The 27,849-nt window shown below is 45.3% G+C and overlaps 1 protein-coding gene across 1 annotated transcript; it reads left to right on the top strand.

Moving 5' to 3' along the window:
- The first annotated feature begins 1,405 nt into the window (after positions 1-1,405).
- Positions 1,406-27,840, top strand: LOC119965341. Its single transcript, XM_038795970.1, has 5 exons — positions 1,406-1,653; positions 12,405-13,009; positions 18,710-18,871; positions 25,284-25,437; positions 27,112-27,840. The coding sequence occupies exons 1-5, from the start codon at positions 1,461-1,463 to the stop codon at positions 27,249-27,251; spliced, it is 1,254 nt and encodes a 417-aa protein (XP_038651898.1). The 5' UTR covers positions 1,406-1,460; the 3' UTR covers positions 27,252-27,840.
- The last annotated feature ends 9 nt before the right edge of the window (positions 27,841-27,849 follow it).

Genomic DNA, 27,849 nt, shown 5'->3' with positions numbered 1-27,849 from the left:
CAACTGCAGACGTCCAGCAGGGGAGCTCCTCGTTGGAACAGCAGAATTGGGAATTATTTTAAGAAAGGCTTGACACTTGGCTGAGAAATAAATCCAAGCCATTTATTTTTTTTTGCCTTAACGACATCATAGGATCCTGAATTCTGTATATGCTCATGTTCTACAGGATAGACTACAGAGTACTGATGTCATGGAAACTGCTATTGCATCTGCTGGATGGCTCATCTGACTGAAAACTGGTGGGAAGGGAATAGTAAATCAGTTTGAGCTGCTCACCCGCTCTGCTCTTGCGGAAAATGTGCATGTGTAAACATCATGACGGAATAGATTGGGCTTTGTTATAAAGTCTCCGCCTCAGAAAAGCTTAACTTCCTCCACTTATACATAAAGAATAGTTACTTGAGTGAGGCAGCAGAGGAATGTTGTCACTTATGAAACCAATAGTTCAGCACCTTCATTGAGAGGAGAGGGAAAAAGGGCGAAAGAATGAGGGGAGAGTGGTTTGGTAATTAATATTGCTATCTCATATGGCACAGAGTTCAATACATGTTATGGTCCCTGATTTAATTACCAGTTTACTCCAAGTTAATTGATTTGATCCAGAGTTGTTTTCTCTTAGTTGCTAGACTCAGTAATCCGTGCTGGGATTGCACAGATACCCAGTCAGATGAGGGCATTATCCATTGGCCTTTGAAGTTGTACAGGCTACGAGCATTCACCTTCGAGTTACACACAAGAAGTTGGGAATGGTAGCGGACCTGATGGTGCAAATGGAAATATATCTTTGGGTGATTCAGCATTTCAACTGAGGGAGGAAGGAAAGGGGAAAAGACTGGGAATTAAAAGTGCAATCGCTATCTGCTGCAGTGAAAGGTGCCTTTACTACAGGTGGTTAGTTGTGAGTTGGCTCCCTGTTTTTTGCTAAATCTATCTCCCTTATCCTTCCAGATAGCAAAATCAGAGATGCTTGAATAACAAGTGTATAGTGTAACTGCCTGGACAAGCACACATATACACAGAGATAGATATGGAATTCAAGCACAATAACTGCCAGCATATTAGAAGTTACAAACTGTCCTTGGGTGGCCACCCTGGGAATGCTTAGAACCACGTTTCTCCTAAAGCACCTCAGTGCTGAGAAAAGGCAAACTGCATCACATTTCTGCAGATTAAAAGTACTCAAAACAGGATGATCCCCTGAGGAGAGGAAAGCGTCACTTTGCATAGTACAGGGCTAATGTACTGTGTAGAAATATGTCGCTCGGCCACTTTGAGCACACAGCAACCTGTTAAATTCCTCTGCCTCCAGTCACAGTCCTCGTGGCTCATTTCATGATTTAAGATTTTTCTGGGCTATAAATAGATTGGATATTCAGTTTCTGACCAGTTCCTGTTCCTCAGCTCATTTCATTCAGGTGAAGTTGGTCTGTTTAAAAACAGAGTTGTTAAATTGATGATTTATGATTCAGGAGAAGAAAAAGGACGTGAATCTAAAGAGGAAAAGTCCAGAGACTATTTTGATTATCCCAAGCTGTAAGAAAAGGAAGAAAGTGGTCCACAATCTTTGTGTATTTGAAGAGAACAACATCGATTCTGTTGGAATGTCGTCCGGGAGAAAAAAACAAATCCTCTCTTTGCTGAAGTGGAGAAAAGGTAATTTAATTATTGTCAACGAAATATGTTGAAGTACACGTGATAGTGCTTAGCTCCTATGCTTAAAGTTCAAAGGAGCCCTTATTCATGAAGGGGGCTGCAAATTCTTTGACTACTTTTGAAATGTGTGCGGTAAAAGAACAATGTAGTGTGGTCCTGAGGTGAGCCAGCTCCGAGAATATTTAAGGTGATTGCAAGATCGAGCCAGTCCTGTAAAGTTTAAAGCAGACAGGAATTCCGGGTTAGTGCTGTGAATTTTAAATAAGGTGTTAGGTTGGGTTGGTGCTGTGAATGCTAAGGAAACAGGTGCCACAGAAATCAATACTGTGATTATTAAAGATGACAAGAACTTGCGGAAAGCCTTCTCCTGACTTTGGGACGTGGGCAGCATGGTAGCACAGTGGTGAGCACTGCTGCCTCATAGCACCAGGGACCCAGGTTTGATCCCGGCCGCAGTTGACTGTGTGGAGTTTTCACGTTCTCCCGGTGTCTGTGTGGGCTTCCTCTGGATGCTCCGGTTTCCTCCCACAGTCCAATGATGTGCAGATAAGGTGGATTGGCCATGCTAAATTACCCCTTAGTGTCCAAAGATGTGAAGGTGAGGTGGGTTACAGGGTTGCAGGGATGGGGCAGGGGTGTGGGCCTGGGTGGGGTGCTTTTTCAGAGGGTTGGTGCCAAATGGCATCGTTCTGCACTATAGGGATTCTATGATGATGATGCGACCCTCATTCTTAATGCAGATTGGAGTCATTCAGGGCCTTGCATGGAAGTCCTTCAACAAATATTTTCATGAGGTATAGGAAATGAATAACCAAACTAAACACGGCACATTTAATAATGGCTCATTTGATGCTCTGATCACGAAAGATAGCTTTTGTTTAACTGGAATATAGTAATAATGGACCTATTAAAATTTTTTGTGCAATAAAAGTTTGAAACACTACAATGATCCAATGTGGCTACAGAGATATATTGCAATTATTGTATAAAGTACGATACCCCAAGATTAAAAAGTTGTTAATTTTTTTCTGGGCACTTCATTAGAAGAGGCTTGACAGGCCAGAAAAGCACAGGAGTTTGAATCAGCTTAGTGGAATTTGCAGTTGCACAAGTACCTCAATTTTGTTGGGTTTCTATGACGATGAAAGGATTAGCCATCAATTTGTACTTGCACATAAAGGTCTAGTGCCAGGGTCCTGGATGTCTCTAAATGGCTACAGGGCATACTGAAACAGGAGGATAAATGACAGATGTCATTGTCCACATTGGTACTAATGACATTGGCGGTAAGTGGTCCTGCAAAGACAATTCAGGGAGTTAGGTCAGGAGCTAAAAAGCAGGACCTCTAGGGTAATAATCTCAGGATTACTCCCCATGCCACGTGCTAGTGAGGCTTGGAACAGGGACATAGTACAGTTGAATACGTGGCTAAAGAGCTGCTGTAGGAAGGAGGGTTTTAGATATATGGATCACTGGGATGTCTTCTGGGGAAGGTGGGATCTGTGCTAGAAGGATGGGTTGTACCTGAAATGGAGGGGCACGAATATCCTTGGCGGGAGGTTTGCGAGTGCTCTTTAGGAGGGTTGAAACTAGTGTGGCAGGGGCGTGGGAACCGGAACAGCAGGCCAGGAAGTGTAGAGACTGGGGGAAAAAATTAGACTGAGGTAAACATAACGCAGGGTAAGAGCAGGCAGAAGTAAGTCACAGTGCTCAGCGGTATTGTAGGTCTGGAGTGCGTTTGCTTCGATGCAAGAAGTATAGCAGGTAAAACAGATGAACTGAGAGCCTGGATTACTGCATGGAAATATGATGTAACTGCAATTACGGTGACATGGTTAAAGGAGGGACTGGCAGCTTAACATTCCAGGATATCGTTATTTTAGACGGTACAGAAGGGGAAACAAAAGAGGTGGGGGAGTTGCATTGTTGATTAGGGAGAAGATCACAGCTGTGCTGAGGGCGGACCCATTGGAGGGTTCTTGTAGCATTATGGGTGGAGCTCAGGAATAAGAAGGGTAAAATCAAATGTTGCGAGCGTACTATAGGCCCCCTAATAGCCGCAGGAAACAGAGGAGAAGTTGTGTACTGTACTGTAGTCAGATACTGAAAAGGTGTGAAAAAAGAAGGGTAGCTGTGATGGGCGATTTTAACTCCCCCAGATTGGCTGGGAATCCCTTACAGACAGGGGTTAGGATGGAGAGTAAATTGTTAAATGTGTCCAGGAGGGCATTTGATACAGTATGTTGACAATCCAACCAGGGTGGGGGCCATACTGGACTTGGGATTGGGGAATGAGCTAGGCCAGATGATTGGTGTCTCAATGGGGGAGCATTTGGGGCTAACTGACCATAATTCCATAAGATTTGAAGTAGTCATGGATAAGGACAAGAGTGGCCCGCAGGTGAGCTTGCTTAATTGGGTGAAGGCCAATTATGTCCAAATTAGACAGGAACTGGAGAATGTGGATTGGGAGCAGCTATTTGATGGCAAATCTATGTCTGACATGTGGTAGGCTTTTAAAGGCCAGGACGGATTTTAAGGTCAGGGATAGATGTGCGAACGATCTTGAGAACGTCAATATATCCAAGGAGGAAGTGTTGAGTATCCAAGGTAGTCAAGTCCCTGGGACCACATGGGATCTATCCCATGTTACTGTGGGAGGCAAGGGGAATAGCTGGGACCTTAACAGATATCTTCACATCCTCTTTGACCATAGGTGAGGTTCCTATGGACTGGAGAAGATCCAATATTATTCCCTTGTTTAAGAAAGGAAGCAGGGATAATCCAGCAAATTATAGGCCGGTGAGCCTGTCATCAATAGTGGGGAAACTTTTGGAAAAGATACTGAGGGACAGCATATATGCACATTTGGAGGAAAATGGACCAGTTCGTGTCAGGCAGCATGGTTTTGTACGGGGAAGGTCATGTCTCACCAACTTGATTGAGTTTTTTGATGAGGCGACAAAGAAAATTGATGAGGGAAGGGCTGTGGACGTAGTTTATATGGACTTTAGTAAGGCATTTGACAAGGTCCCACATGGCAGACTGGTACAAAAGCGAAAATCAGATGAGATTCATGGTGGGCTAGATCGATACCGAACTGGCTTGGTATAAAAAGAGTAGCGGTGGATGGGTGTTTTTAGAATGAAGATTTGTAGCTAGTGGTGTTCCGCAGGGATCAGTGCGGGGGCCTCTGTTGTTTGTAGTGTATATAAATGATCTGAAGGAAAATGTGGGTAGTCTGATAGTAATTTTGTGGATGACACAATGATTGGTGGAGTTGCTGATAGTGCCAAGGGTTGCCAGAGGATACAACAGAATAAACATAGATTGGAGACTTGGGACAGAAATGGCAGGTGGAGTTTAATCCAGGCAAATATGAGGTGATGCAGTTTGGAGGATCAAATCTAGCGTGTCGCGTCTTTTCGTCCGATGTCACTTCGTCCAACAACACTTCGTTCACGTCTTTTGGTCCAACGTCTTTTTTTCCGCACGTCTTTTGGTCCTACGTCTTTTTGTCCGATAATTTTTTTTGTCAAAGACTTTTTGTAACTTGTTACGTCTTTTTGTCCGATGATTTTTTTTGTCAAAGACATTTTGTAACTTGTCCAATTGTAACAATTGTCCAATTGTTGTCCAATTGCAAATAAAAATCAAGGTATAATATCTTCACTAATGCACATAGCAAGGTATAATATGTAATAAAGGATTTTTATTACCGGTCTCTTTCCTTTAACGAGCCTCGTTAAAGGATAGTTATTATCGTTCTCTTTCCTTTAACGAGCCTCGTTAAAGAATAGTTATTATCGTTCTCTTTCTTAATTCGCCCATCCCGAAATGGCAAAGTTCATTGTGTTGACGAAGAGCAAAAGAAAGGTAGCTGATGAAAGTAATTACATCTACGATTTTCATTCAAGCAGTACAAACCTAGGAAAAGAATACTGGAGATGTGAGAAAAGAAGGCTGTGTTCAGTGCGGATACACACGGTAACGGAAAACAATGAGCCGAAAATTATTTATTTTTCTAATGAGCACCTTCATCCAGCTGATGTTGATTCATTAAATGCTAGAAAAGCAGTTGCAGAAATAAAGCATGAAGCAGTGTAAAACATAGCAGCAAGTTCGCGTAGCATACTAGCGGCCAAGTTTACGCAACTATCAGAAAATACCTGTTCTCAACTTCCTAGGTTGCCCGTCGTCTCAAGGACTATTCAAAGGTGCCGACAAAAAAATTCTGGATTTCCCGTTAATCCAGCGGCGAGACACGATTTGAAATACCTGACGAATATTATAAACTTGACAATGGCGAACAGTTTCTGAGATACGATTCGGGCGCCGAGGATCAACAGCGCTTACTAGTATTCGCATCAGAAAGTGCTCTTCTGGATTTAGCATCATATCGTCATTGGGCATGTGATGGAACATTCAAGATTGTGCCACAACAGTGGTTTCAACTGTTCTGCATTCATGTACAAGTTAAAGGTAGCGGTTTTCCACGGGTCTTTGCATTACTGCCGAATAAAAGAAAGCAGACATACGAATTATTTTTTGACCAATTGAAAATTATGCAACCTAATGCAGATCCGATTGCTATCATGGCAGATTTCGAAGTTGAAGTTCACAAGGCAATTAATTCATCATTCCTTAATTCATCTGTCGTGGCATGTTTGTTTCATTTGAGCCAATCAGTGTTTCGAAAAATTACAGATTTAGGCCTCAAAGAAAAATACAATACAGACTCTGAATTCTGTCTTAAAAATCAATGTTTTTCAGCATTAGCTTTCCTCCCCGTTGAAGATGTCGAAGAGGCTTATGAAGATTTAATAGACGAGAAGAAATACCTGCTGAATTCATCGTTTACTTCGACTTGACTTACATAGGCATTGTGAGAGGAGGTGCTAGACGAAGGAGAGAACCACCTACATTCCCGACAGCTGTATGGAATGTTAATCAGCGTGTTCTTCAAGATCTACCGAGAACAAATAATGCTGCTGAGGGGTTTAATTCTGCGATAAAGCGTTCGGCGGGTGGAGCTCATTTGAATATTTGGAGGTTAATCAAAACTCTGAAGGAAGAGGAAGGGTTCGTTAAAGGCAAAAAGACTCAAATTCTTCGGGGAGATCAGTCGAATTCATGTACGCGATATAAAAAAATAACTGAACGCCTCAAAAGATTGGTCACTGAATATGGTTCAACAAGAAAAATTGATTTTTTGAGGAATGTTGCATATAATTTGCATCAATTTTAAGTGATATCTTATCTAAGTGATATGATATCTTTCAGGAATTTTAAGTAATTAGTAAACTTTTAGATTTTTTAAATACATTTTTCAACTGTATTTTACTTGCATTTTATCAATAAAATTCTCATAATAAATTATTAGTTCTGTGAATCTATCATTGAAGATATTATACCTGGTTTTCTACGGAGTTTATTTGTAATTGGACAAAAAGACGTTGGACCAAAAGACGTGCGGACAAAAAGATGTAGGACCAAAAGACGTGGACGAAGTGACGTTGGACGAAGTGACGTCGGACGAAAAGACATAGCACCCAAATCTAGGAATGAAATATGCTGTAAATATGAGAACCCTTAGGAACATTAACATACAGAGGGATCTGTGCATGCAGGTCCACAGTTTCCTAAGAGTGGCAGCACAGGTGGCTATGGTGATTAAGAAGACATATGGCATGTTTGCCTTCATCAGCCAGGACGTTTGAGTGCAGGAGTTGGGAAATCATATTGCAACTATATAAAACCTTGGTTAGGTCCCATAAAGAACAAAGAACAATACAGCACAGGAACAGGTCCTTCAGCCCTCCAAGCCTGTACCGGTCGTGCTACCAACCTTTGCCAAAACCCTCAGCACTTCCTTGTGCCGTATCCCTCTATATCCATCCTATCCATGTGAAGTATTTGGAGTATTGCAGTTCTGTTAACCACATTATCATAAGAACTTGGAACAAAGAACAAAGAACAAAGAAAAGCACAGCACAGGGACAGGTCCTTCGGCCCTCCAAGCCTGCGCTGACCATGCTGCCCGCCTAAACTAAAATCTTCTACATTTCCAGGGTCCGTATTCCTCTATTCCCATCCTATTCATGTATTTGTCAAGATTCCCCTTAAACGTCACTATCGTCCCTACTTTCACCACCTCTTCCTGCAGCGAGTTTCAGGCAGCCACAACCCTCTGTGTAAAAAACTTACCTCGCACATCTCCTCTAAACCTTGCCACTCGCACCTTAAACCTATACCCCCAAGTAATTGACCCTTCTACCCTGGGAAAAAGTATCTGACTATCCACTTTGTCTATGCCCCTCATAATTTTGTAGACCACTATCAGGTTGCCCCTCAACCTCCTTCATTCCAGTGAGAACAAACCAAGTTTATTCAGTCTCTCCTCATAGCTAATGCCCTCCATACCAGGCAACATCCTGGTAAATCTCTTTTGCACCCTCTCTAAAGCTTCCTCATCCTTCTGGTAGTGTGGCGACCAGTATTGAACACTAAACTCCAAGTGTGGCCGAACTAAGGTTCTATACAGCTGCAACATGACTTGCCAATTTTTATACTCAATGCCCTGGCCAATGAAGGCAAGCATGCCGTTTGCCTGCTGTTCTCCACCTGTGTTGCCCCTTTCAGTGACCTGTGGACCTGTACACCAAGATCTCTCTGACTGTCAATAGTCTTGAGGGTTCTACCATTCATTGTATACTGTAAGTTTTGTAAAGAGTGCAAAGCAGGTTCATCAGGATGTTGCCTGGTCTCGAAGGTGTTGGCTATGAGGAGAGATTGAATAAACTAGGATTGTTTTTACTGGAGAGACCTAATAGAGGTCGACAAAATTGTGACAGACATAGACAGGGTGGATAGTCAGAGGCTTTTTTCAAGGGTGGAAGTGTCAATTACAAAGGGGCACAGATTCAAGGTGAGAGGGGGAACATTTAAGGGAGATGTGCGGGGTGCGTTTTTCACAGAGTGCTAGGTGACTGGAACGCACTGCCAAAGGATCTGATGGAAGCAGGCAGATTAGCAACATTTAGGAGGAAATAGAGGGATATGGACCTTGTAAGGGGAGAAGATTTTGTTTTTAGTTAGGGCATCTTGTTCGCACAGGCTTGGAGGGCTGAAGGGCCTGTTCCTGTGCTGTACTTTTCTTTTTTTCTTTGTTCTTAATGTATCACAACGGGGCACCTACAAGTCCACATCAGTCAAAATTGTGCATTGCACAGAGGAACTCAAAGAAGAGACAAAAATATTTAAAAACATAGTTGTCTCACAAATATATATGCAATGTAAAGATATTGTAAGAATTTACAAATTTTCTGCTGGATTCTAACATTATTTAACATTGTACTTACCACCCCCTTTCCCTGTTGTTTGATGTTAGCACTCTGATTATGTATCCTTGTCACAACATAACTCTTAAACTAGACCTATAAACAGGTCCTGGAATTATTTTACTGCCAAATTTATAGATAATAATCTTTATTAGTGTCATAAGTAGGCTTACATGAACACTGCAGTGAAGTTACTGTGAAAAACCCCAGTCGCCATCCTCCGGCGTCTGTTCGGGTACACTGAGGAAGAATTCAGAATGTCCAATTCACCTAACAGCATGTCTTTCTGGACTTGTGGGAGGAAACCGGAGCACCCGGAGGAAACCCACGCAGAGATTGTGAGACTCCGCATATAGACAGTGACCCAAGCTGGGAATCGAACCCAGGTCCCTTGCGTTGTGAAGCAACAGTGCTAGCTACTGTGCTACAGTCCCGCCCATAAGCAGTTAGGCTCAGATTTTCACTGTGGCCAAGAGGTTGTCAATCGTGGTGAAAATCTCAGAAATGGTCAGAAACTCAAAGTTCCTTCCCCAAAAAATGGCATTTCCTATTTTGCAAGTGCAGGACAAGAGCTGGGCCTGGGTTTGTGCTGGGTTGATGGAGGCAGCTGGCCATTTAAATCATCAGATGCCTCCACTGAAGTGGGTTATTAGTAGGCTAGGAGTATGAAATCCAAAGTGTGCAGGTTGGACCAGTTAAGAGGTGTATTTTAATGGGTAGCCAGGCTTTGGAGAGGTAAAGTATCTCTGAATATGATGCATGGTCAGCTTTGGGAGAGGGAAGGCATCCCCTTTGGGATTATTGTACTTCTACATAATTGTTCGCAAAGAGTTCATAATTTCATTGGAACTATCAAAGCTGCCATGTGACTGTCAAATCGATCACAGAGCTGTCAAGGAACTATCAAGGGATATTAAGTAAGTTGGCATGAAGGGGATAAAGGTATAGGGTAGTGGGTGCGGGGTCATGAGTTGGCAAGAGTCGGCATATGGCTATAAAGGGCCTTGAGGAGGTGGGGAGCATGGGTAGTATGAGGGGATTTGGGGTGCATAGATAGCAACGGATTGGCAAGGGTGATATGCGGGGATATGTGGTGAGTGGGGGGCATGAGGTCCCATACATGAAGTGGCATGTATGGGACAAGGGGAGTGTTTGCGGTTGAGTGGGTGAGGGGTGAAGGCTGGAGGGCTGTTTCTTGTTTTAATCTTTTTTTTTAACGCAACTTAAAGTGCTGAACACAGAGCCGAGACGTCTGCTCAGCTTACCTCCTCACTTGGTAACTTCTGCACTCATTCCAGAGGGTTCCCAGGTGGGATTCTCCAATAATGGAGCTATGTCCCTACGCCCATGAAAAAATACGCAAGAATCACTCTGGACATAACTGGAGAAAGTGCAGGGCGATTCTCCGATTTGCAGGGGGCTAGCAGAGCAGCTCCAGCAGCCAATACGGGTCCTGCACTTCCAGTCGGGGTCTGCGCATGCGCACAGTGGCGGCCTGTGTCGGTCGCCCCACGCGACATGGCCAACCCACACCGCGCACCGGCACCGAAAACATAGCCCCCCCACCCCCCCAGATCGCGCCCATGGATTGGTGGCCCCCGATCGGTAGCCTGGCCATCCTGGAAGCCCCCTCTGGTGAATGATCCCCCCACCCCCCCACCAGGGTGGCCGCGGACTGGGTCCGCAGCCGCCACGTCTAGTTCCCGCCGGGTGGACACATGAGAGAACCATGCCATCGGGAACTCGGCAAGCTGCACTCGGTGAATCGCCGGTTGGGGTCTCTTTCAATGGCCCCCAACCGGCGCCGCAACGAACGCGCGCGTACGATTGGCGGTGATTCTCCGGGGACCGGAGAATCGCAGGAGCGGTGTCAGACCTGATCTTGTGTTTGACAGCCATTCCCCAACCCCGCGTTGATCGCGATTTTGCGGAGGCTTGGAGAATCCCCCCCCCCGGCCGTGTCTGCGTGGGTTTCCTCCAGGAGCTCCAGTTTCCTCCCACAGTCCAAAGATGTGCAGGTTAGGTGGATTGGCCATGATAAATTGCTTTTCGTGTCCAAAAAGGTAAGGAGGGGTTACTGGATTACTGGGACAGGTTGGAGGCGCGGGCTTATGTCGGGTGCTCATTCCAAGAGCCAGCGGAGACTCGATGAGCCGAATGGCCTCCTTCTGCACTGTAAATTCTATGATTCTGTGACTGCAGGGCTCAGGCCTTATTCTAATCCAATCTGCCCTGGAACAAAAATTCCAACTGCAGGCACCCATTTTCAAAGGTCAGATTCGTAGGACAGGGAATTCGCCTGTCTCTGCGCACCCGATTTGAGAGTGGCAATCTGAGCCTTAGAATACACATTGCATTTAGAATCTTTCTCAGCAATCTGCACCATTTTGCAGTAGAACTAATGCCCAAGAGAAAATTGAAAAACGTTCCAATTTTTCAGCAGTTGATTCCCACCACGGGCTTAAGCCCTGCTGAAATACTTGATACTTAGATTTCTGTGCAGTACTGAGATGTTGCTGTATTGTTGGAGGTGACCACTTTTGGATGAGACTTTCAATCAAAATGTTGCCTGCTGTCTCAAGTTGATGTATAAAAATCTTAAAAAGAAGCTCTCAACTTCCTGGTCAACGTATAACCCTCAACCAACATCTGGAAAAATATTTGATTGGTTATTTATCTCATTGCTATTTGCCGGACCTCACTCTCTGCATAATTGACTGCTCTGGATTCCTACATTACCACAGTTAGTATATCCAGGCAGAGACAGTGATGTATGTAGTATAACGGCCTGGTACATACAGGGTTAATGTGGGAGTGTGTACATTGCTGCCCACACAATGATGTGAGATGGCACACAATCCAGAATTCATCTCAGTGTGGTGATGAACAGAGATGTGTTAAGATTTAGAGATGGAGATATCTCCATACCAATATAATACGTGTACAGTTAAAAGTCGTTAATAAAGACTCACTGTAAAGCCTGCTTTTTACCCGACCCAAAACGATGTAGAGATGCCCTTTGGTCCGTTCTTTTATTTACTCTCTCTGCAAATCAAGCAAGGAAAATTGATAGCAAAATTAGGAATTACAGGCAAAGTTAATTGATCCAAGACAAATGGCTATTCAGGTAACGAATTAACCTGACTTTTTTTCCTCTTGCACATGGACATCCAACAATGTACAACAATTTGGAAGGGATGTTTCATCACCCTTCTTTGGCAGAGGAGACCTGAGGCCCACTTGTAGCATCCTATCTGCTACACTGCAGAGATCAGTTAACTCAGCCCAGCATATGTTGCTTCAGCATCATATCAGGTGATACATTTGTGCAGTAAGCTATTAAGGCAGCTATGTTCCACTTATAAAAAAAAAATTTCTGGCCAGTAACTTTTGTGAATAATTTCATTTTAGGTAAGAAAGGAAAAACTGATAAAGCGAAAGCCGTGATTCCAGATGATCTAGATATTGGTTCTTGCCAACCTAAGCAAATGTCGTTGTTGTTTGGGAGGAGTCAGTCAGAAGATTCAGGCCTGGATCTATCGAACTCTTCCTGCCTTTTTCAGAGACAAGTGCAATCTGACACACAAGAGAATGCATCCAACCACAGCAGACACACATCATCCAGCTCCGGCCTCTACTCGTACTTATCCTACGACAGTCACTCAGCGCTGTTCCCAAGAACTCACAGTTTTACTGCTCTCTCAGGTGGAGAACATCAATTTAAAGCAGCAGCATCTTCATCAGAAGAGGATGATGACTTTTTTGGATTGAATGAGATCTTACAAATGATGAATGCACATTGTAGCTTTCAGAAGTTGACAGAACCAGTGGAGTTTGACTTTACGGTCGCAGATGTTACAAAGAGTGGAGCAGAAGAAGAGGAAGACCGTGAATTAAACTCAAACAACTGGTGCAATGAAAAATGGAAAACCCTAGAGGAATTTGACATTTTGGGAAGTCAGCAAGCAATACTTGGGTTCCATGAACAAGTTAAGAGGAGCAGCCTGGAATGCAAGGTTGGTTAAAAAATTTTAATGGTTTGCTTTTTTTCTAACTTAATTGTTTTTCCAGATACTTTTCTCAAGGTACGTTTAGTGGTAATATTTCATTTCCAGTTGTCAGTGTCCAGTATTCCCACCATCCAAATGTAGGAAAGAACAACAACTCAGTCCCACCAATGACTCAAACCCCTCACACCATCTCAAGGATGCACAAAGATTGAAGGTGGCAGTGCAGGTCATTTGCCAGCGCTATGATATGTGGAAGTTGGCTGCAGAGCAAGGTTGTACTGGATTGCCACATCCGCAGGAAATGTCTCTGCCTTGACTTACCCCAGTTCAGAGACATTGAAATGGAGCACAAATTAGCCACTCTCTGACGTATTAGGAAGGAGAAGGAATTTCTAGATATTTTTCTGCAGGGTACAGTAACACCTCAGAGGAAAGCACACATGTAGATTGGGAAAAATGTAGCTGTCAGTCAATAAGGGCAGGAAACCTAGAGAGATAGAGAAGGCGATCCTGCAGATACTGCCTTGTTTCAGCAGGTACAAAAATATATTTGCTTGCATTCAGAATAAGGCTGAAGGCCCCTTTATTCTTTCATGGGATGTGAGCTCCACTAGCAAAGCCAGCATTTATTCCCATCCTTAATTTCCCTTGAACTGAGAGCAGTTAAGAATCAACCACATTGAAGTGGGCCTGGAGTTGCGTGTAGATCTTAATAGGTAATAATGGCAGATTTCTTTTCATAACGGGTATCAGTGAAACACGTGAGTTTCTATGACAATTGATGATAGCTTCATGGTCACCATTACTTTATTGAATGAATCGATTGAATGGTGGAGTAGACTCGATGGGCCGAGTGGCCTAGTTCTGCTCTTATGTATTATAGTCTTATGGTCTTATTACTGAGATTAGCTTTATGTTCCAATTTTATTAATTGAATTTAAATTCCACCAGCTGGCGTGGTGGGATTTGAACCCCTGTCCTCAGCCCATTACCTTGGGCCTCTGCATTACTTAAATATGTCAAATACTGCAGATGCTGGAATCTGAAACAAAAACAGAGAACGTTGAAAAAACTCAGCAGGTCTGGCAGCATCTTAGGGAGAGAAAAGAGAGTTAAGGTCTCAAGTCTATTTGGCTCTTCATTGGAACTAAAAGAGAGGGAAAATGTTTTGGATATTATACTGTAGCTGGGAGAGACTGCAACAAAGATTAAGCACATTTAAGAACAAGAGACAGATAGCCCGGTGTGGGAAGTAGGGTGTGGGGAAGGGGAAACATTTTTGCATTGAGAAAAGAAATATATGGGCTATAAATAAACAAACTTCACTGGAGCTTTGCAGCAGGCCAGGGGTGGGTATGTGTTTGCGAGAGCAAGGTGCTGAGTTTTTTGCCTCTGCATTACCAGTTCAATGATATGACCACTATACCTCAGTCGTGGAGAGAGGAAGGTCAAATGCTAGCCATGAAGCCGGAGACAGTCTAACACAGTGTTTTACAAACTTTTTTTCCCGAAAGCTGTGCTTGTTAGGTGAATTAGACATTCTGAATTCTCCCTCGGTGTACCCGAACAGGCGCTGAAGTGTGGCAACTAGGGGTTGTCACAGTAACGTCATTGCAATGGTAATGTAAGCCTACTTGTTACACTAATTAAGATTATTATTATTATAGATGTAATTTATTTGAATTTTCAAAAGGCTTTTGCGAAGGTGTCACATAGTAGACTCATGAGCATGTGCAGTCAGGGGATAACAGCAGAATAGATAGCAAGCTGACTGCAAACCGGAAACAAAGAAAAATAATAATCTTTATTAGTGTCGCAAGTAAGCATAAGTGCTGGCATAAACACCATGCGCAAAATGGCTTGCTTCTAAGCTGTGGACTTGATGTAACTTTATGATTTTGCACCAGCTATAATATATCCATTAACTGCACCAGCCAGTGCTTTGTATCTTATTAAGCATACTTCAATTAAGTGTCAACTAAGTACCAATCAGTACTGACTGATAAGAACTATTGTGCTATGGATTAGCAAACAGTGCATTATAGCCCATAGCACGTCACTGAATAAGTGGACCTATTATCCACTTATAATACTGAGATGGAAAGTGATGAGAAACAGTACTTTAGTAATGGCAATTTCACTAGCATGGAAAGTCAGGGCAGGACGGAAGAAGAAAGAGAGCACTTGGAGTTAACTAAGGATAGCTAGCAAGGATATTTAAAAGGCAGATCATGCTTGACCAATCTAATTTAAATGTCATGATGCAGTAAAACAGAGAAGGTTGACGAAGGGAATGCAATGGATGTGCAAATAAATTTTAAGAAAGTGTTTGACAAAGTACCATATAAAAGACCAACTAACAAAATTGTGACTCATAGAATCATAGAAAACTTACAGCGCAGAAGGAAACCATTTGACCCATTGTTTCTATGCAAGCCCGGTGACACCCAGGTTCCCTTTCTAATCTCACCTTCCTGCACCCGATTCATAGCCTTGTATCTTATAGAACTTAAGGTGTCGATCAAGTACTTTTTAAAAGAGTTTAGGATCCCTGCCTCCACCACCAACTTGGGCAGCGAATTCCAGACACCCACTACCCTCTGCGTTAAAACATTCTTCCTCAAGTCCCCTCTACGCCGTCTGCCACTTATTTCGAATCTATGTCTCCTGGTTCTAGAATTCTCCACCAACGGAAACAATTTGATCCTCTCACTCTATCTGTTCCCCTCGTAATTTTGTACCTCAATTAAGTCACCCCTCAGCCTTCTTTGTTCCAAGGAAAATAACCCCAACCTATCCAATCTCTCCTCGTAGCTACACTTTTTTCAGCCCTGGCAACATTCTTATAAACTTCTTCTGCACTCTGTCCAGAGCAATTACATCCTTCCTGTAACGTTGTGACCAGAACTGCACACAATGTTCCAGTTGTGGCCTCACAAGTGTTTTATACAATTCCAACATTATATCCTTGCTACATTATATCCTTACAACATTATATGCTTACTCATGAAATAAGAAGATCATTATCGACTTGGATAAAAAAAAACTGGCCGAAGAACGGAAAACAGGCAGCTGTGGTATTTGATGGTTTTCGGACTAGAGGACACTAGTGGTGTTACTCGACCAATGGACAGTGATGAGACCACTACCTTTTTGCTATATATAAGTAATTTGAATATTGGAATACAGAATAAAATTTCCAAATTTGCAGATTATACCTAATTTGGAGGAGTGTTAAACAGTGAGGATGATACCAATCAACTACAAAATGACAATAAATAGGCTGGCAGAATGGATAAGTAAGTAGCACGTGGAATTTAATCCAGTCAAATGTGAGGTTTTGCACTTTGGCAGATGTGTTAGAGTGGCAATGTAAACTTAATGCCACAGTTCCAAAGAGTGTACAGGGACAGAGGAACCTGGGGGTACACGTGCAAAGCCCTTTGAAGGTGACAAGTCAAACTGAAAGTATGGTCAGCAAACATGCGATCTTGGGCTTCATAGGTAGAGGTATTGAGTACAAAAAGCAGGTAAGTTATGCTGAAGTTATAAAACACCCTGGTTAGGCCACAATTAAAGTACTGTATCTGGTTCTAGTCATCACACTTTAGGAAGCATGTGACAGTTCTTGAGAGGATGCAGACACTGTGTTGGAGATGGTGGTGCTGTGGGTTTGACCCACCTTTGGGCAGAGAACTGAAGGAAAGAATATGTATGTGCATTGGTTGTGCAGTCACGTAGCGTGTAAAGCATAGACCACTCACAGGTTGTCCCCTTTAAGATATTGGGGGCTGGATTCTCCGCGAATTACGCAGCGCAGCTTGGGGGGGGGGGGGGGGGGGGGGGGCATTGTCAGAGGTACTCCCAGAGATACTCCAGTCCTGACTGGCTGAATTCCCGACGGCGTGGTTCTCACCACGTCTGCCCGGTCAGGACTCTCACATGGTGGTTGCGGACTCAGTCCGCAGCCGCCCTGGAGGGGGAGCGGGCTGATCAAGCACCGGAGGGGGCCTTATGGACGGCAATCGGATGGGTCAGATGGAGCGGCGCGGGGCAAATCAGTGGTACCTTGTTTGTTGGTCCCGGTCCGTCAGCTGAGTCCGCCATCGCATTTGCATGGCCGCTGGAGGCCGCCGCCATGTGCATGCACGGACTCAAAACCGGAAATGCGGATCCGCAGAAAAGCTGGATGAATCATGACATGTCACTGCCAGCTCCCTGCAGGTAAGTGAATTGCTATTTATTTTTTTCAGGAAAGTCTGGAGTGAAACACCAGTGTTCTTATGCCGGCGTGGGGACATAGACCCATTTTTGGAGAACCCAGTCCCATGTGTTGCTGTGCAAAACTTAAAAGGACCATGCATTTAAATGAACAGGCCACTCACTTAATGGGGACATTACTGATATCCATATGCTATTGCGGCAGTGGTTACCAACATGACGATCCCTCGTCAAATTCTTTCTTCACTCTATCTGAATTCTAATGTCACGACTGCAAGAGAGCATCAGTTGATCCAGCACAAAGTATTGAACATGGACCTCTTGGTAGCTTACTAGTACCTGTATGCTACTTTCGACAATGTTTTCATCAGCTATACTTAAAACTGACCAAGTACTTTCAGAGCACCTTTATGCACACTGTAGTTCTTGGGCACGATTCAGCAGAATTGAGTTAAAGTCCGCTGACCGGCACTTTTAGCAGGGTGTAAACATCCCGCTATTCAACAGAACTTCGCCAGGCTGGCAGTGCAAAGGTACCCGGGTGCCGGGTGGGGGAGAGGGGGGGGGGGGGGGGGGGGCTGAGTGCCAAGGTACCACCCTGTCCTGTCCCTGACCACCCGGGGATCTCCACGTTTGTGTGGACAAGTACTAAATGGTGCCCTCACGAAGTCTCCCAGGTGAGGCTGGTGAATTACAGGCCCCGGATAAATCCAGCAAATGCCTATTTGAAGGAGCCATATGTGCACCTGGACCACTTCCAGTGAGAGCGAGATCCAGATCACGACACTTCACCAGATTCCATTGTATCGGTAGCACATTCGCATGGTGGTTAGCGTAAATGCTTCACAGCTCCAGGGTCCCAGGTTCAGTTCCCGGCTGGGTCACTGTCTGTGCGGAGTCTGCACGTCCTCCCCGTGTGTGCGTGGGTTTCCTCCGGGTGCTCCGGTTTCCTCCCACAGTCCAAAGATGTGCGGGTTAGGTGGATTGGCCATGCTAAATTGCCCGTAGTGTCCTAAAAAGTAAGGTTAAGGGGGGGTTGTTTGGGTTACGGGTATAGGGTGGATACATGAGTTTGAGTAGGGTGATCATTGCTCGGCACAACATCGAGGGCCGAAGGGCCTGTTATGTGCTGTACTGTTCTATGATCTATGATCTATGATCTCGTGAGACGTTTCGAGTGTTGTGAATATCGTGAGAGACCTCTTGTGCGATTCAACGGCCTTGTCCCAACACCAAGTTGGGTGCGACGAGGCCACTGAATCGCGTCCTTGTTCTTGTTTAACATCTGTGCACACAGTGTGTATTGGTACTTATGAAATCTGTATCTTGTATTGAACCTCACAAAGGAATTCTTGTATTACACTCGGACTTCTCCCCGATTACAATGAGAAATCCACATAATGCAACTGAATCTCATGATTCAATCATACACCAGTAAACATCAACCTCTCTCTAAATTCAGGTTTTTGCTGTCTATAATTGCAGGATAGTGTGCCTAGAGCTGCTACAAAGGGAATGGGAATTGGAATATTGTACAGAATCTGTCGTATGATGGAGAAGATTACTGAACTGGAGAGAGACCGACTGGAACTCCTGAGGCTAAACGATGAACTCCAGAACCAGCTATCTCAAAGTCAACAGGCAAAGGTAGGTTACAGATAATTGCTTTACGAAATGATTTATTGAGCGAATGCATGGTTTTGGAGCTGAAATTCGGCCAAAGCTGTTGAAAGAGGAACTTTGTAGCTTAATGGATTGTTTAGTTATTTGTGAAAGTAATACTTTTGAAACAGAAATCTAAATCACTCGTCCCCTTATTCTAGTTTTAACAGAGGTGGGATGAGAGATGGTAATTACTCCACTCATGGGAAGTAGGTTGGTCATTTAAATAATTTATCAAGGCTGCCCAAACTCATTTCAATAGTCATTCTATTTTTAAAGAGAAGAACTTTTAAGGACTTGCATTTATATCGCACCTTTTATGACCTCAAGACATCCCAAAGTGCCTCACAGTCGATTAATTACATTTTTTGTTGTACAATTTGTGTGGTGTTTCATGGAGAGATCTAGAGGTTTGTGTGCTTGGTCATAAACTATTTATTGTTAACCCCTGGCCAGCATCACATGTCAGTCTTCAGCCAATTCGATTCACTCGACATGATAGCAAGAAACGGCTGAAGGTACTGCACACTGCAAAGGCTATGGGCCCTGACAAAGTTCCAGCAATAGTACTGAAGACTTGTGCTCCAGAACCAAGCTGCTCCAGTACAGCTACAACATAGGCATCTAACCGGCAATGTGGAAAATTGTCTGGATATGTCCTGTACACAAGAAGCTGGACAAACCCAACCCAGTAATTTTCCACTCCATCGGTCTACTCACAATCACCAGTAATGTGATGGAACAGGTCATCAACATCGCTATCAAGCAGCACATGTTTAGCAATAACCTACTCATGGACATTCAGTTTGGGTTCCATCAGGGTCACGCACACAACTCCTGACCTCATTAAAGCCTTTGTTCAAACATGGACAAATGAGCTGAATGCCAGAGGCAAGGTTAGAGTGACTGCCCTTGACATCAAGGCAGCATTTGACAGTGTATGGCATCAAGGAGCCTCGGCAAAACTGGAGTCAATGGAAATGAGGAGGGGACCCTCCATTGATTGGAGTCATACCCACCATAAAGGAAGATAGTTGTGGGGGTTGGACCTCAGTCATCTCAACTCCAGGCCATCACTGCAGGAGTTCCTCAGGGTAGTATTCTAGGTCCAACTATCTTCAGCTGCTTCATCAATGACCTTCTTTCCATCATAAGGTCAGATGTGGGGATGTTTGCGGATGACTGCACTATATTCAACACCATTTGAGACTCCTCAGATAATTAAGCAGTCCATGTCCAAAAGCAGCAAGATCTGGACTATATCCAGGCTTGGGCTGAAGAGTACAAGTAACATTTGAGCCACATAAGTGCCAGGCAATGACCATCTCCAATAAGAGAGGATCTAATCGTCTGAATATTTAATGGCATCACCATCACTGAATCCCCCCAACTTATATGGGGTTATCATAGACCAGAAACTGAACTGCACTCGCCTTATGAATACTGTGGCTACCAGAGCAGGTAAAGGGTAGGAATCCTGTGGTGAATAACTCACCCCCCTGACTCCCCAAAGCATGCTCACCATCTGCAAGGGACAAGTCAGGAGTGTAATGTGACACTCACCACTTGCTTGGATGAGAGCAGCTCCAACAACACGCAAGAAGCCTGGCACCATCCAGGAGAAAACAGCACAATTGATTGGCACCCCTTTCACAGACATTCACTGCCTCCACCATCGACAAACAGTGGCAGCAGTGTATACCATGTACGTGATACACTGCAGGAACTTACCAAGGTTCCTTCAGTTGCACCTTCCAAACCCACGACCACTACCCAATGCTGAACATTTGTGCAGTCATCTGCAAACATCCCCACATCTGACCTTATGATGGAAAGAAGGTCATTGATGGACAAGATCAGCAGATGTGTGGGCACCCCACTAACTGAAGACTACCTTCCACTTCATTCATCTTCCTGACTTGAAAATATATCACCGTTCCTTCACTGTTGCTCGATCAAACTCCTGGAACTCCCTCCTTCACTGCACTGTGGGTGTACCTACACATCAGGGACTGCAGTGTTTCAAGAAGGCAGCTCAAGGGCAACTAGGGATGGACAACAACTGCTGGCCCAGCCAGTTATTCCCACATCCAATAAATGAATTAACAAAAATACATATCCAAGTTATAGAATCATAGAATTTACAGTGCAGAAGGAGGCCATTTGGCCCATCGAGTCTGCACCAGCTCTTGGAAAGAGCACCCTACCTAAGCCCACACTTCCACCCTATCCCAATAACCCAGTAACCCCACCCAACACTAAGGGCAATTTTGGACACTGAGGGCAATTTAGCATGGCCAATCCACCTAACCTGCACATCTTTGGACTGTGGGAGGAAACCGGAGCACTTGGAGGAAACCCACGCAGACACTGGGAGAATGTGCAGACGCCGCACAGTGACCCAAATTGGGAATCGAACCTGGGACCCTGGAGCTGTGAAGCAATTGTGCAAACCACTATGCTACCACATCATGCATTATCACCATGCATGGTTGCTGCCTCCATGTCAGCTACTTCCAAACTCCACTCCACAGTCTACTATCATGTGACTCTCTCCATCATACTGTTTGCCAGTCCCACTTTAACTCTTGCTCTGCTGAATAGCCTTATACACAATGGCATCCTGATGCAATGTGGCACCAGACAGCCTGGTTTCCTATGCCCTGGGAAAATTTGGCTGCTTAAAGAAAGTGAGAGGGGCTGAATCAATAAGGTCAGTGCCTAACCAGCATTGCCTGTGGCATGATTGGAGCAAAAGTGCTATCTCTAGTTCAAAACAACTGACCAGTAAATCCCCACAGTCAACTACGTCTGCCAGCTCTTGACCCAGAGCACCATTGGACTGGCGCACCTTGGGCGGTGATTCTCCGAAACGGAGAGAAACAGCCGACGCCGGAGTGAAACCTGGAGTGTTTCACTCTGGCGTCGGAGGCCGCTCCTCGCCCCCTATTCCCCCCCCCCCCCCCCCCCCCCCGCGGGGGCTAGGAGCGGCGGTGCGCGAATCTCGGGCGCCTGGCCTTGCCACTTTCGTCAAAGCGGCGCGCCGAGAATGACGCGGCCGGTGGTGCCTAAGTGACGTCAGCCGCGCATACGCAGGTTGGCCGGCTCCAATCCGCGCATGCGTGGTTGCCGTCTTCCCCTCCGCTGCTCCTCAAGACATGACGGCTTGATCTTGCGGGGCGGCGGAGAGAAAAGAGTGCGTCTCTTAGAGACGCCGGCCCGACGATCGGTGGGCACCGATCGCGGGCCAGACATCTGATGAGCATGCCCATGGTGCTCAATCCTCCCTCCGCCCCCCACAGGCCCCACACTTACCTGTCGCACAATGTTCATGCCAGCAGCGACCAGGTATGTTTGCCGCCGGCGTGAACTGGTCGGGGTTGTCTGGCCGCTCAGCCCATCCGGGCCAGAGAATCGCTGGTCGCCTTGAAAAACGGTGAGCGCCGATTCTCTGAGCGGCGTGTCGCAAAACGCGACATGCCATTTTGGGGGAGGGGGGGGGAGAATCACGGGGGGTGCCAGGGCAGCATGGCATGATTTGCCCGGCCCTCCCGCGATTCCCCCCCCCCCCCCGGCGTGAGGAGCGGAGAATTGCGGCCCTTATTTCAACCCCTACCTCTGTCAATGACCAGGAGTCTCTGGATCACCATGGAATCAACCTCATCTCTGATTTGGACTATCCTTCCCGTTATTCAGAAACCCCCACAATTTCACTCCCCCAGGAGACCTATCTGCACTTATAGGCTTCGACCTTCCTGGTGTTCCAGGAGGGGGTTCAGCCTGTTTTGTTATGCTCTTGATGTAGCATAAGCAGCTTCCTTGATGTACACTCTGACAAAGTCAGGTTCAGACTTGGGCACGTTTTAACATGTTTATTAAACTGTTAGCGATTCACCTACTTGGATTCGAACTCTCTTGTTAATCCTGTTTTAGCTACTGACGAACCAGTCTGCTACAATCCACGTGGTGGGTGTGATGCCTTTCAAATCAACCCTGTGTACTCACTGAGAGTCTCCACTGGAAAGAGGAAGATCATGTGTGCTGTGTCCTTTTATATGGGTTGGTGTAAGGCCCTCTTGTGGTCGTGTCACCTCTGTGTGTATCTTGAATGTCCTATCTTACTGACCTATTGGTTGAATGTCTGTGTGCCATGTCTCTGGTGCTCCCTCTAGTGTCTATCTAGTCTACGTGTATTTACATTAACCCCTTGTGTATTTACAGTGATGCATATCACCACACAGCCGATCAATTAGGTCGCTTGTGGACTTCGGTTTCCTGACCTTACAACAATTTACCTGAACAGAATTCCCCTCTAGATTAAAATCAGTCATTGAAAGTTAACTACAGGAGTAATGGAGTATATATCTGAGCTCACTCCCATAATACGGGTGGGGTGGGGGTGGGGACGGGGGGGGGTGAGGACGCTGAAATTGGCAGCACACCAGTTATATTCAAATGGGTTATCAAGGGTCGTGGCTTGTTACCAAGCCAATTGATCCAGATAATATACTGTCCATGCCATAAAGCGTTTGGTGGGGGCAGACAGGTGGGAGTGGGCAACCCAATCTTTTGCACAACTTCTTCAAAGCATGGAGGAAGGAAGGTCTTTGATTGTTGATGTCTGCCTTTGTGGATTAGGGAGAGGCTTTCCGCTCAGATCTATCCAAACCCTTCTTCCTAATCCCATTGGACAAGATCCTGGACCTACCAGTTATCATAAAATCATAGAATCCCTACTGTGCAGAAAGAGGCCATTTGGCTCATTGAGTCTGCACCAACAGTTTGAAAGACCACTCTACCTAGGCCCAATCCCCCACCCTATTCCTGTAACCCACTATAAGAGGCAATTTAGCATGGCCAATCCACCTAACCCGTGCATCTTTGGACTGGGGGAGGGGAGGAGAAGCCCATGCAGACACGGGGAGAACGTGCAAACTCCACAGAGACGGACACCACAGAGGTCAGAATCGAACCCAGAACGTTAACAACTGTATCGATTCTTGTGGGACTGATGACCATAGCCACAGGAATGAGAGGCGGACCCGTTCATCCGACATCACCATCAGGACTCTGGTACACCACAGACCATGCAGAATGCAATGGGCAAAGCGGAATCCTGAATGTGACATTCTGAGCACAAGTGACTTTCCAATGTAATTTGGACTAACTTCAACTTGGACGGAGACTGTGATCAGTCGGTAGGGATTTTATGGGACTAGTGGCTCCTTTGTCAAATTCCCCAATATGACGATGGTGTGTTTTAGACACAAAGACTAGGTGGAGGATGATGCATTATGCTTACTGACATACACACAACTTCCCATTCTCAAAATTCTGGATGGAATGTGTGTGGTCCTTTTTTTTTAAATTAAGGGGCAATTTAACATGGCAAAACCACCTAACCTCACATCTTTGGGTTGTGGGGATGAGACTGATGTGACCATCAATTCACAAGACACCTGGTTGGAAGTGAACAGTGGTTTTAATAATCTCACAACGGAGACTGCCTGCGACGAGATGAACTGGCAGGCAGGCTCGGACTGCCAAGCTTTATACAACTAGTTGGTGGGAGGAGCCATGGACGGAGCCAAAGGTTGGAGCCCAGTACAAACTCCCGTACACTCCCAGTACATCTCCCCCTGGGGCAGAGCCGCTCAACTGCTCGTGTGCCGAGCTTACACAGACATAGTACATCATATGTAATAACAGTGTGAATTACGCTACTGTGATTCACCACAGAGACCCACACAGACATGGGGAGAATGTACAAACTCCACATGGACAGAGACCGGGGCAAGGATCGAACCCGGGTCCTCAGTGCCGTGATGCAGCAGTGCTAACCATTGAGCTATCTTGCCACGCTCATATGTAGTCCTAATGGTAATATGAATGCATCAATTTGGATGGATCATAATGGCAGGTGAGTGTGGGAACTGTACCCTAAAGAAAGGGTACCTTCAGAGAGTTGTGGACACAGCCCAACGCAGCCACCAAACAGGGCCAGTATCTTATCAAGTGCAGCTGCAATGCCGAATCATGCATAAGCATCTTGACCACAAAACTACACCCCTTGCCTTCTTGGCTCCTCATGGCTCGATTTGAAAACCTCAGCAGCCTCTCCCTCGCCTCCCGTCGTGGTCTTGGCTCAACAACTCATCAACAAATGCAGAATAATCAGACTCTGATTGGATGCCCGGTGCGCTGGCCTGGCGCTCTGCCCCCCCCCCCCTCCATTGGTCGGGGCCCTGTGCCCAGGCAGGGTGTGTGTCATTGTAAATCCACCTCTGCAACTCGCCACCACTAAATAAATGAAGAGAAAAGAGAAAATTATTCATCCCAAGCTCAGGGATTTTAATCAGTAACAGTCACTACACAATTCTTCCCTTGCCCTTTGCAGGCCACATTTCTTAGATGCTGTACCTGTGGTGCTGGTGCTGGACTGAATATTTCTCACACTATTCCACAACGAACCACATGTTCCAGACAGATGGCGACAAGGACAAACCCAATAACAGAAATAAAGAGTCGACTGTTCCTTGGGCCACCTTCAGGTAAATTCTCAACTTCCCATATTTAGCTTCAAATCACTTCATCTGACAGTGTTGTACTCTTCCCCAAGCATGCTTGCTCTGTTCTTTGCGACTGAATTAGATTGTTATTTTTCATTAAATCCCAGAAGAGGGTTGGTTTTTAGTGCATGTGATGGCAAATGATGGATCCTGGTCAGCGTTTCTGATGCTGAATGTAACAAACTATAAAAGAAAGGGAGAAAGATTTGCGTTCATATAACATTCTTAATGACCTCAAGAGAACCTATATGATAGTAACCAGGTAATCTGTTTTAATTATGTTAATTTAGGGATTAACATTGCACTAATAGGGTGGTATGTTGGCTCAGTGGTTAGCACTGCTACCTACGGCGCTGAAGACCCAGGTTCGTTCCAAGCCCTGGGTCATTGTATGTGTGGAGTTTGCACATTCTCCTGGTGTCTGCGTAGGGCTCACCCCAACAACTTAAAGATGTGCAGGTTAGGTGGATTTGCCACACTAAATTGCCCCTTAATTCGAAAAAAATAATTGGGTACTTTAAATTTTTTTTAAAACATTGCACAAAGCACTTAGAAGAACTCACTCCATTTTCTTCAAAATAGTATCATGGCATGTTTTATGTTCACCTGACACAGCAGGTCTCCATTTAAATTCTCAGCCAAAAGCACTTCTGACAGCGCAGCAGTCCCACAGTATTACAATGGCCTAGATTTATTGCTCAAGTCTCTGTGATGGAATTTGAAAGCACAGATTTCTGGGTGAGAGGTCTGAATGCCATCAACTGAGCAATGATTAACACCATGTAAATAAACAGAACCAGAGAAAGTATTGATTTATGATACACTGGATTTTTAACAAGTACGAGAACTAACTTTACAGGCAGAATTTGATGCGGAGGATAGGTGGCCGGACCCCCGAAATGAAAACTGCTAGCAACCCCGGTGACTCGACCGCCCAGAGGCTTGAAGCAATAAAGTGCTGAATTGGCAATGGGAATCCTGTCACCAAGGTTCCGAGCTGTACTGGGGACATTAAATTGCTGCACCATTTAATGTGTCTGGATATCCCTCTCCCAAGAGCCACTGGCGAATCAGAAGCTGGTAGCTCCCCAGGACTGACAATGCCATCAGGTTCTACACTGGGACCTATGCCAGGGGTGTCGATGGAGCTGCAGGAGAGAAGGAAGTGGGGAAGAAATGGGGGTCCCAGAGACGGAGGTGGAAGTGTGAGTAGAGTGGGCAGTGGGGCATCTTCACACAAGCGCCCACCACCCTATCTAATGCCGGGTCCCCCGAGTGGGCACAGAGTCAGGGAGGTGAAAGGGGCCAGGATTCTCCGCCGGCCTGATTCTCCGTTATGCCGGCGCTCGGGAGTTTCCCGACGGCGTGGGGCTGCCCCACAATGGGAAACCCCATTGGCGTAACGGAGAATCCCAGCGACCTGCAGGGGAAAAAATGTGGCGCGGCGTGGTGGAGACTCCTGGGCAGGGAATCCACCTGGCACCTTTATGCCCACTTAAACAAGCCTTCCAGCCCTCCCTCTGGGAGAATAAAATTCCATCCCACATTTCTGTGTATGAATGTGATTGCTACTTTCAAGGGGAAATTTAGCTTGTCTCTGATCCAATGGGCATGCACACTCATAACTATTGTTTAACTTTTTCTTCTATTTTTCAGAAGCCAATACAGGATTTGAACAGTCCAGTAGTTCCCAACAGAAATTCATTGATGTTCCTCCGACTTTTACTCACATATCTCCAGAAACTCTAAACCTTGGAGCTGAGGATGATCTACAATTCTGTGTTAGCAAGTTGTGAACGACAGGACCTTATACAGGAAGACGTGTCAGTCACAGACAATTAACATCTTGGGCGGGTGGGTTTTTCTGGTACCCCAGCCGCCAATCTGCGGCACGCCATTCGCTGGCAGTAGGATTCTCTGCTCCCGCCGCTGGCCAATGGGATTTTCCATTGAAGCCACCCATGCCGCCGGGAAACCCGTGGGTGGAGGTGCACTGCTGGCGGGAACAGAGAATCCCAATGGCTGGAGAATTCCAGCCTATATCTTTCCTTCCTAAATTATCAAATTTGTCTCCCAGTATCCATAAATGTGTCTTCCTAGAATCAGTAATTGGGTTGTGAGCAGGACATATTGACTCTTCTCTCTCCAGTCCATGAGCACTGAATTTTTATGGGATCATTGTCACTATCTTGCTTTGATCAGTCACGTCAGCACACACCAATGATCAAATGTGACTTTTGTGATCTGAATTGTGAAGTATCATCACATGGTACATTTATCCGCCAAGTATTTCAGAGAGTTCAGTGTTTTCTTGTTAAAATCTATCATCGCTGTATTGTGGTACAGGTGGGAAGTGAGGAATTGTTCTTTTCATAGAATTTACAGTGCAGAAGG

The sequence above is a fragment of the Scyliorhinus canicula genome, chromosome 4 (genome assembly GCF_902713615.1).
Source record: "Scyliorhinus canicula chromosome 4, sScyCan1.1, whole genome shotgun sequence".
NCBI lineage: Eukaryota > Metazoa > Chordata > Chondrichthyes > Carcharhiniformes > Scyliorhinidae > Scyliorhinus > Scyliorhinus canicula.
Note: the sequence above shows the minus strand (reverse complement) of the source record. Positions and strands in the feature narration are given on the sequence as shown.

Excerpts from the sequence above, each read along its gene's own strand:
- LOC119965341 (XM_038795970.1), top strand. The coding sequence starts at position 1,461 with ATGATTCAGGAGAAGAAAAAGGACGTGAATCTAAAGAGGAAAAGTCCA. Across the intron at positions 13,010-18,709 it reads GGAGCAGCCTGGAATGCAAG|GATAGTGTGCCTAGAGCTGC; the intron begins GTTGGTTAAAAA and ends CTATAATTGCAG. Across the intron at positions 18,872-25,283 it reads CTCAAAGTCAACAGGCAAAG|GCCACATTTCTTAGATGCTG; the intron begins GTAGGTTACAGA and ends TGCCCTTTGCAG.